Source organism: Episyrphus balteatus, chromosome 2 (genome assembly GCF_945859705.1).
Source record: "Episyrphus balteatus chromosome 2, idEpiBalt1.1, whole genome shotgun sequence".
Lineage (NCBI taxonomy): Eukaryota > Metazoa > Arthropoda > Insecta > Diptera > Syrphidae > Episyrphus > Episyrphus balteatus.
Window position 1 is genome coordinate 125,714,215 of NC_079135.1, and position 15,669 is coordinate 125,729,883.

The 15,669-nt window shown below is 32.9% G+C and overlaps 1 protein-coding gene and 1 non-coding gene across 2 annotated transcripts in view; one reads left to right on the top strand and one right to left on the bottom strand.

Moving 5' to 3' along the window:
- Positions 1 to 15,669, top strand: part of LOC129911366 (E3 ubiquitin-protein ligase HECW2) — a 36,334-nt gene that overhangs the window by 4,107 nt on the left and 16,558 nt on the right. The window contains exons 2-4 of the mRNA XM_055989137.1: positions 3,921 to 4,460; positions 4,522 to 6,137; positions 6,196 to 6,362. Of these exons, the coding sequence (XP_055845112.1) occupies positions 3,921 to 4,460; positions 4,522 to 6,137; positions 6,196 to 6,362 (2,323 nt within the window). The remainder of the gene's footprint in view (positions 1 to 3,920; positions 4,461 to 4,521; positions 6,138 to 6,195; positions 6,363 to 15,669) is intronic.
- Trnag-gcc (transfer RNA glycine (anticodon GCC)) lies at positions 6,559 to 6,629 on the bottom strand. Its single transcript has one exon. It is a non-coding gene; the product is annotated as a tRNA-Gly (tRNA).

Below are 15,669 nucleotides of genomic sequence, written 5' to 3' on the forward strand. Positions count from 1 at the left end.
TGATAAATGAACGCATGCAAAACCGGTGCGAAAACACCCAAAAATATCGTTTTTTTTTTAATAAAATACTGTTGTAGTCCTTTAAATTATCTACAATTTAAAAAAAATTAGCTCTCTACGACCCACATGAGCCGAGAAATTAATTTTTTTAAAAAGTTCCAAATGCCCAACGAAAAACATAAGACAAATCCTCTTATAACAAGAAACAATGAAAACAACCCCTCTCTTTGAGAACTATTATTCGACTTATAAACAAGGGATTTTTTTTTTAAATTTATTTACGGAATGATCCTTTCTTAAAATTATAATAACTCGGCTCCTGTAGATTGTAGATAATTTAAAGGACTACAACAGTGCGTGATACAAGAAAACTTTGTTTGACAATTACTTGTAAAATAACCTCAGCTACAATTTTGTAGAACATAATTTTTGTGTTAAACCTAACGTTTTTAAAATAAAAAATGTTTAGACCTTTGACCCCTTATAATGGGACTAGCGAACAGAGGAAACTTCAGGACTTTTCACAGATTGTAAACCACCCTAACACCAAGCTGTATACCAAAAATCAGCCTATTAAAAATTATTTCCTTAAAAAAATCTATTTTCCTGGGCTATACTGTTGACCAATTAGAGACCGGAAAATTGATTAAATAATTAGGTCCCTAACATTACCGAGAGCTAATGTTTTGTAAAAAAAAAAAACATTTTTAACTGAAGTAAAGAGAGATTTAATAAAAAATCTTCGAACTGAAGGCAAAACATACAACGAAAATGTTGTCTCTGTAGTTTGCTCTGACTTCACGATTTTCAATGGGGAAAATCTGAAAAAATGTTGTGACCTCAGATAACTTTGGACGCAGCATTAAAGAGAGATTTGTTTTGAGCAGGTATAAATCTCATTTTACGTATTGATTGGTTTTGTGGTGCGTCCGCCATTTAGAAAAAGTTTTCATAGGTATCTCGAAAACGACTTGTCGCACAAAAAAATTGCATAACCTTTTTTATAGGAAATATAACTATCTTTATTTCTCCTATACATTTTCCAATAAGAGCGCCGCAAAGTTTCCCATTTTCAGTTATTTTCCAAATAACTCTAATGGTTATTAAAACATCAAAAAACTCACCATATGCGGTGTTGTAAATCAGAAAATATTACTCCTATAAGAAAATGATGTATATAAAAAATATAATTGTACATATTTCCAAAACTCACTTACAAATTTTCTGTGCGACAACTTGTCCACAAGATATTAAGTCTGACTCGTTTTTCAAAATGGCGGACGTGCACAAAACCAATTACATAAGTGTGATTTATACTCAAAACAAACGTCACAACTTTTGTCATAATTCCTGCATTTGACTCCTCATTGACTAAACTATTATGCTATGAACTACTACACACCCGAAACTCGAGGCCGAAAACGATGATATTTATGATGACTTTCACATTGTCAAAAGTTCGATCTCTTCTTTATTGGATTAGAAATTACCTTTCGGACCGTTCAATACAAATCGTTTCGAATTGTTTTTCAAGTCCGAAACGCTAAACTTATGTTGCGGGAAGGGTTCATACAGTGCTGTTGGCCCCTCTACCAAATGGAAGATAGTTTATTTAGCAGAACTCTGCTATGAGCAGTCAAGTTCACAATATTAAACTTAAATCCTATGTTTGTGCATAAGGGTGGTCCTTATTTGGGGCATGCAGTTGGATAGCCGCCATCCGGTTGGAAATACTGAGAAAAATTTACCCTAATTTTTTAAGATTTTTATTTGACTCCCTTCCTATCCCGGATTCAACGTAAAATTTTCATGTAAAGCGTCAATTCCTTTGTTTTTTTTTAGGTATTTTTCTAATTTTATATGGGGCTTTCAGGATTGTACCGGAAGACTAAGCAGTTGAAATAAAAATTCGCTATTTAGAACTAATTGATGTTCATCCACCGTGGAATTTCGGCAAAAAGCAATATAAGGACCACCTTAATGTACATACAACATTTACATTCTTTACATTCTATCTGCTTTTATCCAAACTAAACTGAAACCAATTACTTGACTTATCTACTTTCTTATATTTATACCTTTCTTCGAATAAAAATAACTTTATTTTCAATAAATATAGTGGTCACCATTATTTTTTTTTTAATTTTTCAAGCAGTTGGTCGTTTTATTTTTTACTAGAATAGTTTGCGATCAATTTTTCACAGTTAAAGTGTGATTTCATAAGCCAAGCTACGAGGGTTGTAGCTATCATTTAGATGTTTGTTCTTTTTTTATTTTTCTACATTAAGATTCAGCTTTACCAAGCTGAATCTCCAAAATTATAACAGTAAAAAATCTAAAAAAAAAAATGCAAATGATAGCATAAGATTTGGAGTCTGTAGAGTTTCAAATTGTTGCAACACTTAGTTTGATTGGAATTTAAAATTGATCCGACAAGGTCGGAAACACAATGTTATTCCTTTAACAAACTTAAACCACTTAGGGCTGAAACGAAACTTAAATATTTAAGTTGAACATAAATCCTTATTCTCTACTTTTTGCTCTGCGTAAACTGTCATATAAATGCTTAAGTTTCGATTGAGCAAACGGCTCTTAGAGGTACGGGTTAGAATAAAGTTAGAGACTTCAAATTTGTGGAATTCCATTTTTTTTTTAAATAACGACCACCTTATAGCGTTTTCGTTTGGTCGTCCGGGACTGTCCGGAATTCTCCCGAACGATTCTGAAACTGATCGTTTGGCACTCAATGACAGTTCTAATTCTGAAAAGAAGAGAAAATCGATTCCGAATTTTGAGGCAGAATCAAAACCAGAATCACGCACACATGTTAACACTTAAGACGTCAAAGTAATGAAATGTCATTCTTTGTTATTCATTTCTCAATTTCAAGATTTTTAACTATGCACAAACTTTAAACTATATTAAAATAATGTGAAGAAAGAAAACAAAAATAGATAACTTAATGATAATACAAAAAAAATAAACAAAACAAAACTTTCATCAGACGTTCGCATTTGATGTTTCACAAATACAAAGAAACCCAAACTTCAGAATAAAAAAAAGTATCTAACTCTGATCGTTTGGCATTCCGGATCGGACAGTCCCGGACGCTTCTAAGAATTCCCAAACGAAAACGCTATTAGTGTTAGTTTAAATAAAAGCCATTATTTTTTTATATTTCGAACTTTAAGTTTGAATATCTTCACTCTATGAAAAAAAATTGTTGGAAAATGTTTTGCAGACCGTCCAATTTACTGTAAGAATTATATTTCCGTTCATTTTTACAATGCTTTATTGTAAAACTACAAAAATAGGGAAAAAACATTTTTCTTCACATGTTATTTAGGTATATGGAAAACAGAAAATTAGTAACGAGCACCTTTTAATTTTAATATTGAAAGCTCATTTATTAAGATACTCTTATTTTCGCATTTTCGAAAATACTACTTCCTCTTAAACTTCCTCAAGTAACTCACATTTCCAATTTGATTCCGTGCCTCTTTTTCACACTTCATATTTTCCAGATCTTTGCAATAGCTAGTTAAGAGATGATAGTAATTAATATTAATATCGAAAACAAATAAAACTTTTAAAATCAGAGTAATAAAAGTAGATAGTATACCAAAATTTCTCCATATTTTGAATTCGCTTCATTTGTCTACCCATTCGAATGCTTATTGGTCAGAACCAAAAAACATGCGCTCTATGCTGCAAAGTGCATAGCGATAACCATTAAATTAATTTACGAGTATACACAAAATTGAAACTGAAACAAGGCTGGGCTTTACTTAGCTCTGAGTGTTGTAGGTTATTTTTCCTGGGTTAACTAGTTGTTCTTTTTCTTTGTTGTCTCGATATTTTGTCTTTAATTTTTTTATTATTCTTCTATATTAATTTTTTTTTTAATTTCTTTTTTTTAGGAACATCTCGCGAGTTACACTGTGGCGGAGAACATTCATCAGCATTAAAAAAGGAGCTCTCTCCGGTCCAATTATCACCATGCTCGAGTAACACAGATCCCGATGCAATCTCACCATGTTCTTCAGTCAATTGTTCAGGAACACGTAGAAAAATTATGCTAAATCCAAATTCTGATACACCACCAGTGAATGGAACAAAGAAGAAAATACGTAGTACACCTTCGCCAGCTTCCAGCAGCAATGGTAGACGTCTATCGACCGAACATGATACTTTCAATCTATGGATGGCAAGAGAATGCTATGAGAACATTCCAGCCGAAACCGTTTTCGAAGATGATTGCAGTGACTATTCACCAGCACCAAGAACTCCTGTATCACAAAGTCGTATGCATCGGCCGTTGGAAAGATCCTGGCCACCCAAAGGTTCCACCCCAAATTCAAACACAAAGAACTCTAAAGTCAGTGGGGATGTTTTCAAATTTGATATAGTTGATATCGATGATGATTATCGGTTGGGTGATGATTGTATTCTTCCAACAGGTAAGACATAAGATCAATCATTCTTTTAAAACCCATTTTTATCAAGAAAATCCACTTACAGATAGAAACTACAGCAATAGCTGTATTCAATCACCTTTGCTGCTAACCAATGACATGGAAGAAGGTGCCGCTGCTGCAGCAATGCTTCCATCAAGTAGCGGCCCCTCAACTAGTGGATTAGAACAAATGAAATTCAAACCATTGCTAAAGAAAAAAATTGGACCAGATAACTACATCAATACAATTCTTACAAAAAAAGTCCCCGCCAATGACTTTCAAACTTATGATTTTCCCCTATCGAACGGTGGCAGTCAAGAATCCTCACCGAACGAAATAATACGCCAACATCGACCACTAACCCGTACCCTATCGAATGGTAAACCTAAACCAATGCCCTTGGAAGGGTGTAATGATCTCCCAGCATATGCAGTTCCTCGAATGATTCATCCACCACCCCGTCAACGTAGTCCTCCATCAGGATCATCAACTCGCAGTGCTTCCCCACTCGATTTATCTTCCCCCGAACCGGTTGGTTCGCCTATTCCTCCGGTCATTCCAAAGCCAGTTTTACGTCCACAACCTCGACTACTCACTCGAATTGGAGGTACAAATTTAATATGTCCTCCTACTCCCACCCATCATGCGCGACGAAATCGCATGGCTAATCAGGATGAAGGTAATGCTGCATTGCATGAATATCGTATTCGAGAAATTGCAGCTGCTGTTGAAAATGGTGGTGGTGGATCTCCTGATATTCGAACTGCAGACATCGTGAGTCTGGCTGGAGGTCGACCTATCGAAGGAGTAAGAGGATTCGATAACAACGATGGTGATATGATACACATTTCAAGCACCAGATTACCCTCAATCCCAGAACGGGGACGTGGGGTATTCTCTGAGTCTGATGATCCTTTACCGCCGGCTTGGGAAGCACGAATGGATAGCCATGGAAGGATATTTTACATCGATCATACTACACGAACAACCAGCTGGCAACGACCAGGTTCGACTGGAGGAGGGCTATCGTCTGGCGGTCGCGATCAACACCGTCAACAGTTGGATAGACGATATCAATCCATCCGGCGAACTATAACTAGCGAGGGTCGTGAACTTGCCATGAATAGTGGATGTGCATCATCTAATGGTGGCAGTGGAAGTGTTGCTTCGAGTAATCGAGCATCCTCGGCTTCAGAATTTGAACGTATTCAAATTTTAGGCACTCATCCAGCGGTTTTGATGCTTTGCCGTCCTGATTTTTACTCTCTACTTCATTCCAATGAAGAAGCCCTTGGTATTTATAATCGTAATGCTGCCCTAAAACACATGGTTATTCGTATTCGACGCGATCCGAATACCTTTCAACGTTACCAATATAATAAAGATTTGGTAGCACTAGTCAATTCGTTTGTGCAACTTAGCAAAGATCTTCCCTCCGGATGGGAAACCAAATTAGATCATTCAGGCAAACAATTCTTTATCGATCATAGCAATCGAAAGACATCGTTTATGGACCCACGTCTACCGATTGAGTGTCCTCGGGTGGCAAGACATCGACAGCAAAATGATATGATGAGTGATGTGGCACCAACACCACCGCCAAGACCAGCTTCATCGTTGCCAAGAAGTAATGCTTTGCCAGAGCATGTTACTGAAATTCCTGTTGCCTATAATGAGAAGGTAAGCAACACATTTATTAAAAAAAAAAACAGGCGTTTTAAAGGAAGATTAATTTTAGGTGATTGCATTCCTAAGGCAACCAAATATCCTAGAAATACTACGAGAGAGACATGGCCAATCAACTGTATCGAGATCATTACGTGACAAAATTAATATACTTCGTGTTGAAGGTGTACCAGCACTTGAAAGATTGGGCCATGATTTACAGTTGACTATTTTGTTGAGGTGAGTTAGATAAATCTATAGTTTTTTTTTGATTTAAAGAACTTGACCCAAATCTTGGAGCAAACTTTTTTAGTCTAGGATAAAATTACAATAATTACTAACACAAAACTCCTGTCGAATTAATTTACTACTAGATACAAAATATGCATATAAAAATTAAATTTCTTCTATAAAATAAAAAAAAATAAAAAAGAATTGCATCGGCCGGGAATCGAACCCGGGCCGCCCGCGTGGCAGGCGAGCATTCTACCACTGAACCACCGATGCTTGTTGAATACTCCATTATTAAAGTTGTATATAAAAGAAGTCACGCACTATGAGACAGCGAATAGAAATATTTCGTTCTATTTTTAGAAAAAATTTATTAAGGAAAACCGAAGTTGAATGAAAATTTTGATAAAAAAAATGAAAATATTATAGATAGGCACGGTGGTCTTGAAAACGCGGCAGGTTTTATAAAAATGGATCCCAAAAGTAATGATGCAGATTTGTTTGAAATGATCTCAGGATTCCAAATTTGTAAATTTCAAAATCGTACCTGATCCCTTTTTTGAGTTACAAGCATTATACATATATAGAATGGGGGAAAAAAAGTTAAACAAAAAACAATAGCACATTATAATGTCCTATACCTTTTTGGAAAGCTAAAATATACTCCTTGAATTTGATGTTTATTTGAAGTTGATTGAGTAAATAGTTTTTGAGAAATTTAATTTTAAAGCTATTATTTTATTATTTTTTTTTTAATCGTACCTGATCCCTTTTTTGAGTTACAGGCATTATACATATATAGAATGGGGGAAAAAAAGTTAAACAAAAAACAATAGCACATTATAATGTCCTATACCTTTTTGGAAAGCTAAAATATACTCCTTGAATTTGATGTTTATTTGAAGTTGATTGAGTAAATGGTTTTTGAGAAATTTAATTTTAAAGCTATTATTTTATTATTTTTTTTGCACCTAATGAGTGATATTAATTGGGATCTTAAGGGTGTCAACGTATTAAACTTAAAAATTGTAATGGTAATGTAGGTTGTCTTATTGAAAATTTTTTTAGTAGTTCTAGTTGCTGTGATAACTGTTTTTTAGTCGAGTGTGTTAATGAGATCAAATATTTAGGGCTTTTGGATAGATTCAAAGATGAGATTTTATTGCCATACTGAAAGTTTGAACAAGTACTTCCGTTGCGCTGTTAGACACTTTTTTTATTCGCGATATGTTCTTTTCTTGAAAATAATTTACTACGGAATTTTTCATTCTAAGCTTCAATATGGGATTGCTTGTTGGGGTAGTGCTAGTCAGAACAAAATACAACCTCTTTTAATTTTACAAAAATCTATTTTAAGAAAAATCTGTCTTAAGAATCGACATGAACCAAGTTTTCCATTGTTCTATCATCAAAAAGTTCTTCCTTTTCGTCATCTGTATTGTTTTAAAGTGTTAAAGACATTTGTATGCAGTCTGGTAATATGAATTTTAAATTACTATCTAGCCACGACATTCGTGGTAATCACATGAACTTTGCATCTGTTCTACGCTTTCGAAACTACTGCTTTTCTAAATTTTTCTTAACTTTCATCTTGTCGCATTTTTCACAAACTTCCACAGTCAATAAGGACTTTTACTGGGTTATTTATAAAACAAGTAAAACTTTGGCTTTTAAACTTAAATTACGTAATGTCGTTTTCTATTGACGAATCTCAGAATGAGATTTGTGAATTTGACAGCTGAAAGGGGGGGTGAAGAGGGGAAATAGTGGACAAATCTCAGATTTCATGATCTATTTGCGTCCTAAGATTCAAAAAAATGACAAAAAAATGAATCTGAGATTCAAGAATCTGATTCTGGATTTTTATCAAGATTCACGCATACAAACACACGCACTTTCACATACACTCCTCTGTTTGACATTTGTCTGAACATTTGTTGTTGTTTTATTTTTTTTATACGCACAGATTTCGCACACAATTACAAAACTAGATTTCATATTCTATTTGCAGTGGAAAATCTGAGAATTTTACACAAAAATCTCAAAAGTCAATAGAAAACGACATAAGTTTAGAATTCCTACTATATGGCTATTTGATTTAACTTTGATCTAAATTTGTTTCAGTTTTAAGAGTTTTGCTAATTTTTCCTTAATTTTCGTTTTAAATTTTTCTATTTTATAAGAAATAAAAATGTATCTATCTATCTATCTTAGAGAGAAATTGCAAAACAAGTAACCGTAAACACAGGAAATACCATTATGTGATGGCTGCCTCTGAATTCGCCGCAAAAAATTAAGCAATTTTAACCCCAAGTGCTATACCAAATTTAAAAGTTTGGCGCAGTAGCGTTATTGAGTTTCCGATTGGTAAAGAACTGCCCATGATGTGTATCCCGTTTTTTATCGATTCTAACGCCCATATTCTTAATCTTCACTCTAATTTCAAATCCACATTTTATTAAAATTAAGTTTTTCTATAGTTCAGTGATATTATAGATTCAGTGGATTATTATTATGTATTTTTTTATTTTCGTCATTTTACCGTTTTTAGCCGTTATTTTGCATGTAATTTTGTCTGATCTCAACAATTTTTTTTTATAATTCTTAAATATTTGAAAAAAAAAAAATGTATAGTGTAAAAATAAATCGTAAGTATGTATTTACATTCAGATTTATGAAATTTAACAGACCTTAAGAAAATAGCTTAAATTATTGTTCGATGGATTTAAAAAAATTGGATTAAAGTTTGGATTTATAAAGTGTAATACGGACTTGATTGATTGTTTTTAGATTTAATTAATTTATAGTTGTTGTTTAACTTATTCAATGCAAAATTGAAGTAATTTTAGTTTTTCTTTAAGGCAGCTATGTCTATGTCTATTAGTGTGGTCCACGTTATAAGGCAAAAAAATAAACCATATAATTCATTAGTTCCCCACGCATTATTTTGCTTCAGACATCAATACCAACACATGCTGAAAGTTTTAGCCCTCAAAAGTAAAAGGAAGAGGGCGCTCATCAGCTTTGGAATATTAGACTTTGTTACCCTTACCTTTCCCCTAATATCTGATTATATTGTATTAGGACTTGGCTTGAGGTTGGAATTTGGCTTAAACATGATAAGCACGCATGTTCCCGAAAACCATGTAAATGATTTTCATGTTTCTTTGGTTTTGAGTCACTAGCTCGTATTTCATTTATTAATTCTGTTTTGTTAACTTTAAGCAAAAAATACTTACAGACGAATTTAAATAAACAAAAATTATTATCTGTGAAAATATCACTTAACTATTGGTTTACCACAAAACACATATGCAACCAATTTTTGAGTGGGGAACAACGGAAATGTAAAAACCAAAAAATTGGACCACCCTAATGTCTATCTATGAATACGCCCCATTGTGTTTAGTTATTTAAGTTAATATCGTTTTTTCCATAACTCACGTTTCAAAGTTGTTAAAAGAGTCTAATACTGTTTTAACGAATTTAAAAACGTGAGTTGTGGGGAAAACGCTTTATAGTATAAAACGTTTATAAGTATGAGTTTAAAAATACTCATAACTTCGCTCCAATCGACTTAATTTTGGCACAATGTTTATGAGATGTTATGCATTCACTTAAAAAAATTCAAACAAAAATATTAATGACTTACTCCTCCTTAAAGATGCGAAAAATTAAATCGAGCTCGAGATAAAGAATGCGAAAAAGAAGTGGGGGTCTGTCTTTCCCTCTCAAGATACATCCTTCAACCACTGAAGTTATTTGCTCTTAACTTCGTAGTTATGAGAAAAGGTTGTTTTTATCAAAAACGGCTGTAACGCAAAAAACGTTCTACTTTTACATAATTTTTTAAACCCGTTATTAACATTATTGATTGGTCATATAATTATGTTTTTGATTTCTGGCTCTCTCGTGCACAAAATAATCGTTTTCAACGAAAAATTTGCGTAGAGATAAAGATTTGGATTAAAAAAACACCTTGATATACTCCCCGGCTAATAATAAATACATTAAGAGCCAATTTTTCATTAGCCAGATTAGGCTTATTCCTACGAATAAAAGTTTTTTTTTATATTGAAATTTGAATCATCAGTTGTTAGAACAGAATAAGTCCACTGTTTTCCGAAAATGACCGATTGGAGCAAAATTGACGAAGCAATGAGAATCTATAGGTCAAACATCAGAAAATCGCCAGTCTCTTGACTCTCATTTGCTTTGAAAATGAGGGGATTGTGGTGCACGGTCATAAGTCCACGGGCCAAAAGTTCTTAATAAACTACTGACTCCCTAGGGTGGGTTATAAGGTCACAAATCAATTATGGACTTACAACCCACCCAAGGGTATCAAAAATCCACAAAAAAGTGAGCCAGAAATCCCTAATTTCAAAGACGTGCTTAATAAATATTTATTAGTAAACAATGTGGAAACGCTCATTTTTTGTGTGGAGTTATGACCCCCACAAGTGGGCCAATAGTCCATTATGGACTTTTAGCCTGTGGACTTTTGACCCTGCACCGGGGTTGTATGAGTTGGGAAAATACTGGGTAAAGTAACTAGCCTATTAAGTTAGTACACATTCAATATTGAGACGAATAATTATGAAGAGTAGCCCGATTTTTATTTAATCACTTATATACTTTTCACCAAAGATGAACATCTTGCAAAATTGAATCTCTTTTTGATTTTTTGTTGTACAGATTTATTGATGCATAACATTTTTCGTTGATTAATTTACGATTCTTTTCCGGAATTGTATATTTCTCGAAAATTTTTAATCACTACTAATGTATTGCACTAAAGTCTCTTATTATTAGAAAACTTCCATTATAATATCAATAGGCAGTTAAATAATTTAAATCATGACTGAATTTTTAACTTGAACTTGAAAAGGGCTTCATAATATAAACATAAATATTTCCGGTATTCCTGCAAAATAATAAATTAATTTTCCTGTTTCCAATCAATTAGTACATTGAACTTGTTTTTTTTTTCAAGTACCTTGATAACCACTTAATAATTATGATAGCTTCATGTACAACTAAAAGACACCAAAGGCTAAAGTTGGTGCGATGTCTAATTTCATTTAAACTAAAATGAGTTTCTTATTTAACCTTTATGAGCTTCATGCAGTTTTATAAATCAAAACGCAAAAAAAAAAATAACACAGAGTAATAAATATTATAAGAAGGAAATATCTAAATTAAAATCTCAAGGTTTCTTTTAAGTTATAAAAAAATAATAAACAAATTACTAAACGATTTCCCTAACCTTGCCTCTACTTACCAATTAAATAAAATTGAAAAATTCCTAAGTAAAACAACTCATTCAATATAGGCCTAATAATCATTTTAATGCTTATTCGCATTCATTTGTTTTTATTTTATGTTTCTTATTGTTTGTCCTGCATGAATAGTTTTACTTCCACAAACAACAAAAACTACTCTCTCTTTCCTTCTTGTTATAAGCTTCTTCATTACTTGAAACACACCAAAGCCAAGAGCAAGGTCACCATAAAAGTGCAACTCTCTGAGTAAAACCACACTATCTTTCAATCGACTTGAGGAAATTGAGTCTTTAATATAAAATTTTTTACACAAAACAACAACAATAACAACAGAAAAATTACAATAACCTTTGTTTTAATTCTGCCATAATTGATCTGAAAAACATTCATTTTCGTTTGCCATGATTAACAAACCGTTGCGCCTGTATGACTATGACTGTACAACTGTGCCTTTTCGTCATAGTTGATTGCACTACTCATGACGCCCGCCTAAAAGGGTGGAGAGTTTTATAAAGAAACAAAATATGACGTATACGAAACAGTGACTTGGTCGCAAGATGGCAATGTCACATATCACTCTCGCTGATGGATGATGTGGGAACTCCTCATTCTGGCAATTTTTTACGCCATATATAAACTGAATCTAATCGGGTCATGATCTAATTTTTTGGTTGCAACATATCTCCATAATTTATAAAAATGTAATTCTACATAATAAGCCGATTGAAACACATGTTTGGAAGCATGTTGACATTTGCGGCGAGGAAGAACAAAATCAACTTTTTTTTTTTGCATAGGTCATTACGAGACGGGTTAGACATTGGAGCATATGTCTGCAAATTAAAAGTATCTTTTACTTTGTTTGATCAACTCGATCTGCGCAAAGTCAATGGGAATGAAAAACATAAACATTAACCGGCTGATTGCATGCTACTAGTAGCACCAACAACAACAATACTACTCTGACTCAGATTAAAAACACATTCTCGCTTCGCCGACAGCGGGCCAGTGTAAAGTTCTGTTCTGATGTTTGATTAAGCGATTTTGTTAGCTGATTCGTATAGTCTTTCCATACAAAAACCCATTATTTCCTCCTTCTCCCTAAATGGGGTTGGCTATGGACGGAGAGCTGTATGGCTGCGAACTAGCACTCGTCTTGTTACATTCGATTATCAAAACTATGTGCTTTTTTTTTTGTTTTATCTGAAAAAAAAACTGAAAAGGAAAAGTCATTTACAGTTTTTGGATTGATATAATAATTTCAACATTTTCATTTAACATCCATAAAATAGGGTGTTTGGAGTTTAGAGCTCCGAATTGATAAATACAATATTTAGTCGATTTGAATTGATCGACAAAGAAAGTGTGCTTGGTTTTTGGGGGAAAAATAGATATTCGCGTAGATAATATCTTTGAACCTCACCACCGACCGTTGTGAGTCGATTGAATCATTTGCGGCATCAAGGGATGATGATTCGAATTTGAGTTCATTCGGTTATATAGTTGAACTGGGTTGTCTGTGGTTTTTTAGTTGTGATCAATTGAATTTCAGACTCGGTGGTTATTTGAAGTTGATCAGAGTAGGTACACGCGAAGAAAGCGCGAAACAAGTGTTTTTTTTTGTTTTTTGTAATGTGTGTGCGTTGGAGTTTATGAAATTATGCCTTTTTTTTTGTTGTGTTTTTTGTTGATGACGAATTTTTGAGTGCGGATAGTTAGTTAATTGCAAAAATGTTAATTGTTGATCTTAGCTTTACTCATCGGTGCCTTATCGGTCAAATACCTATTATGTATTTTTAATTTTGTGGTAATTTGTTGTGTTTATTTTTTTTTTTTTTTGAGAAATAATCGGTAAAGCTAAAGCCACAATAAAAAACAAACTTTAATTGCAAAGGAATTTAAATTAAAATCCCTAAAGTGTTTAATGACAAGAGTTTGAGGTTTACCTATTTTCCAAAACAATGAAAATATTTAGTGAGTTGATGAGCGTGGATATTTTTTGTTTTGTTGTTATTCAATTTCTGGTACTGTAAAGCAGGTTCTTCCTATGTGATGCTGTGATGCGCAATGCAACTGGAATTAATAATGGCATATACAAAAAATAGACTATGCAGAAAATTGTAACTTCCTACATTCTTGAAAACTAGTTACATGCATACAGGAATGCTTGAGATTTGAATTTACTTGGCCTTGGCCCTTCATGGTCCTGTCGAACCACAAATGTATCTTTATTATCCTGTGTATTAATAAATAATTGCTCCATCACTTGACGCTATTTCGCTAATGCCTTTTTCTCAAAGGAAAAACTTGGGTACATGTCCCCTAAATTTCTTCAATAAACTCTAATTTACGGATTGAAATAAGTGCAAGACCTAGCGCATTTTTGATTGCTTTATAACTAATTTCTAAATTTTATTTTCGACCTTGGATGAAAAATCAGTGAAAAAATAAAAAAAAAAAACATTCTGGAATTGGTGATAATTCCGAGAGACATTTGTTCCTTGGTCTATAAAACAATTTGGTGGCGAAAACAACAGTGAAAAGAAAACATGAAAAGTGAAAATACGGCCTTTGGTTTATTCACTCCTAAACTAATGAATCGCTTCATTTAGCTTTCCGTAAACTAGGGTTAACAAATAGTTCAGTTAATGAGGAGTCAAATGCAGTGGATATATATATGTATATATATGTATTAGGGTGCGTCAAAAAAATCGAAATTCTTTTTTTTTAATTGGTACTCCGAAAAATCGATTGCTAGACCCCTCTAGAATATACACACCAAATATGAGCTCTTTATATTAATGGGAAGGTCCTCCGCTTTGCAATTTTCCATTTTTACATCAAGCTTCTACTAAAAAATATTTTTTTTATCGCAATCGCAACGGGTCATAAGAAAACTATTGAAATCAGTGAGCATTGGTTTGGATACGAATATCTTCTAAACGGTTAAAGCAATCAATTTCATTCCAAGGAATTTTTTGTAGAACGTTTAAGCCTCTACAAGAATATATCTTGCTAATTTGAAAATAATGAAGTTTCAGTGAATTAGAAATTTTTTAAAAATATAAAATGTTTTTATATTTTTTTTTAACTTTGACCTCGAATATCTTTAGAATGGTTAGATTAATGAAAAAAGTTAATAAGACCTTTTTTGTGGAGCAATCAATTTTCAACAAGAATATGTCTTGCGCGTTTGATCATTATAATTTTTCAATTTGTTACAAAATTAAGAACAAAAAACGATTTTTTAAAGATTTTCTCGATTTTTGGACCTCAAATATCTATTTAACGGTTAGATAAACGTAAAAAGTGTATAAGGCCTTTTTTGTATAACGTTCAATTTCCTACAAGAATATGAAAAGAAATTTGCTAAAAAGTCAATTAATAAAAAAAATATTTTTTTTTAGTAGAAGCTTGATGTAAAAATGGAAAATTGCAAAGCGGAGGACCTTCCCATTAATATAAAGAGCTCATATTTGGAGTATATATTCTAGAGGGGTCTAGCAATCGATTTTTCGGAGTACCAAATCAAAAAAAAATTTTCGATTTTTTTGACCCACCCTAATATGTATATAACAACCCTAAGAGTTAAGTGGAAAATGACTGCAAATGAGATACTTTGCGGTATTCTTACTCAGAAAGTATAACTCTTAGAAAAAAATGATGTACTAGAAAAATTATATTTTCAATCTAAAAACTCCTTGCAAATTTTCTGTCTGACCAGTTGTTCTCGAGCTATTGAGACTAATGCGTTTTTCAAAATGGCGGACACCCCTCTTCAAACCCCTCTTCAATACTGCATCCAAACTTAGCTGAAGTCACAACTTTTGTTGGATTTTTCCCCATTGATTGAACTAAAAAGAAATTTCTACGCCCAACAAGAGGCGAGGAATTATTTTTTATGGATTGATATATTGTTATATCGTTTACAAAATAATAAGGCAAGAATTGTTAGTTATTTTGTATTTGTTTTAATAAAAAGAGTATGAACCAAATCGATAACAAATGTTATCAGAATAAAATGCATGTCT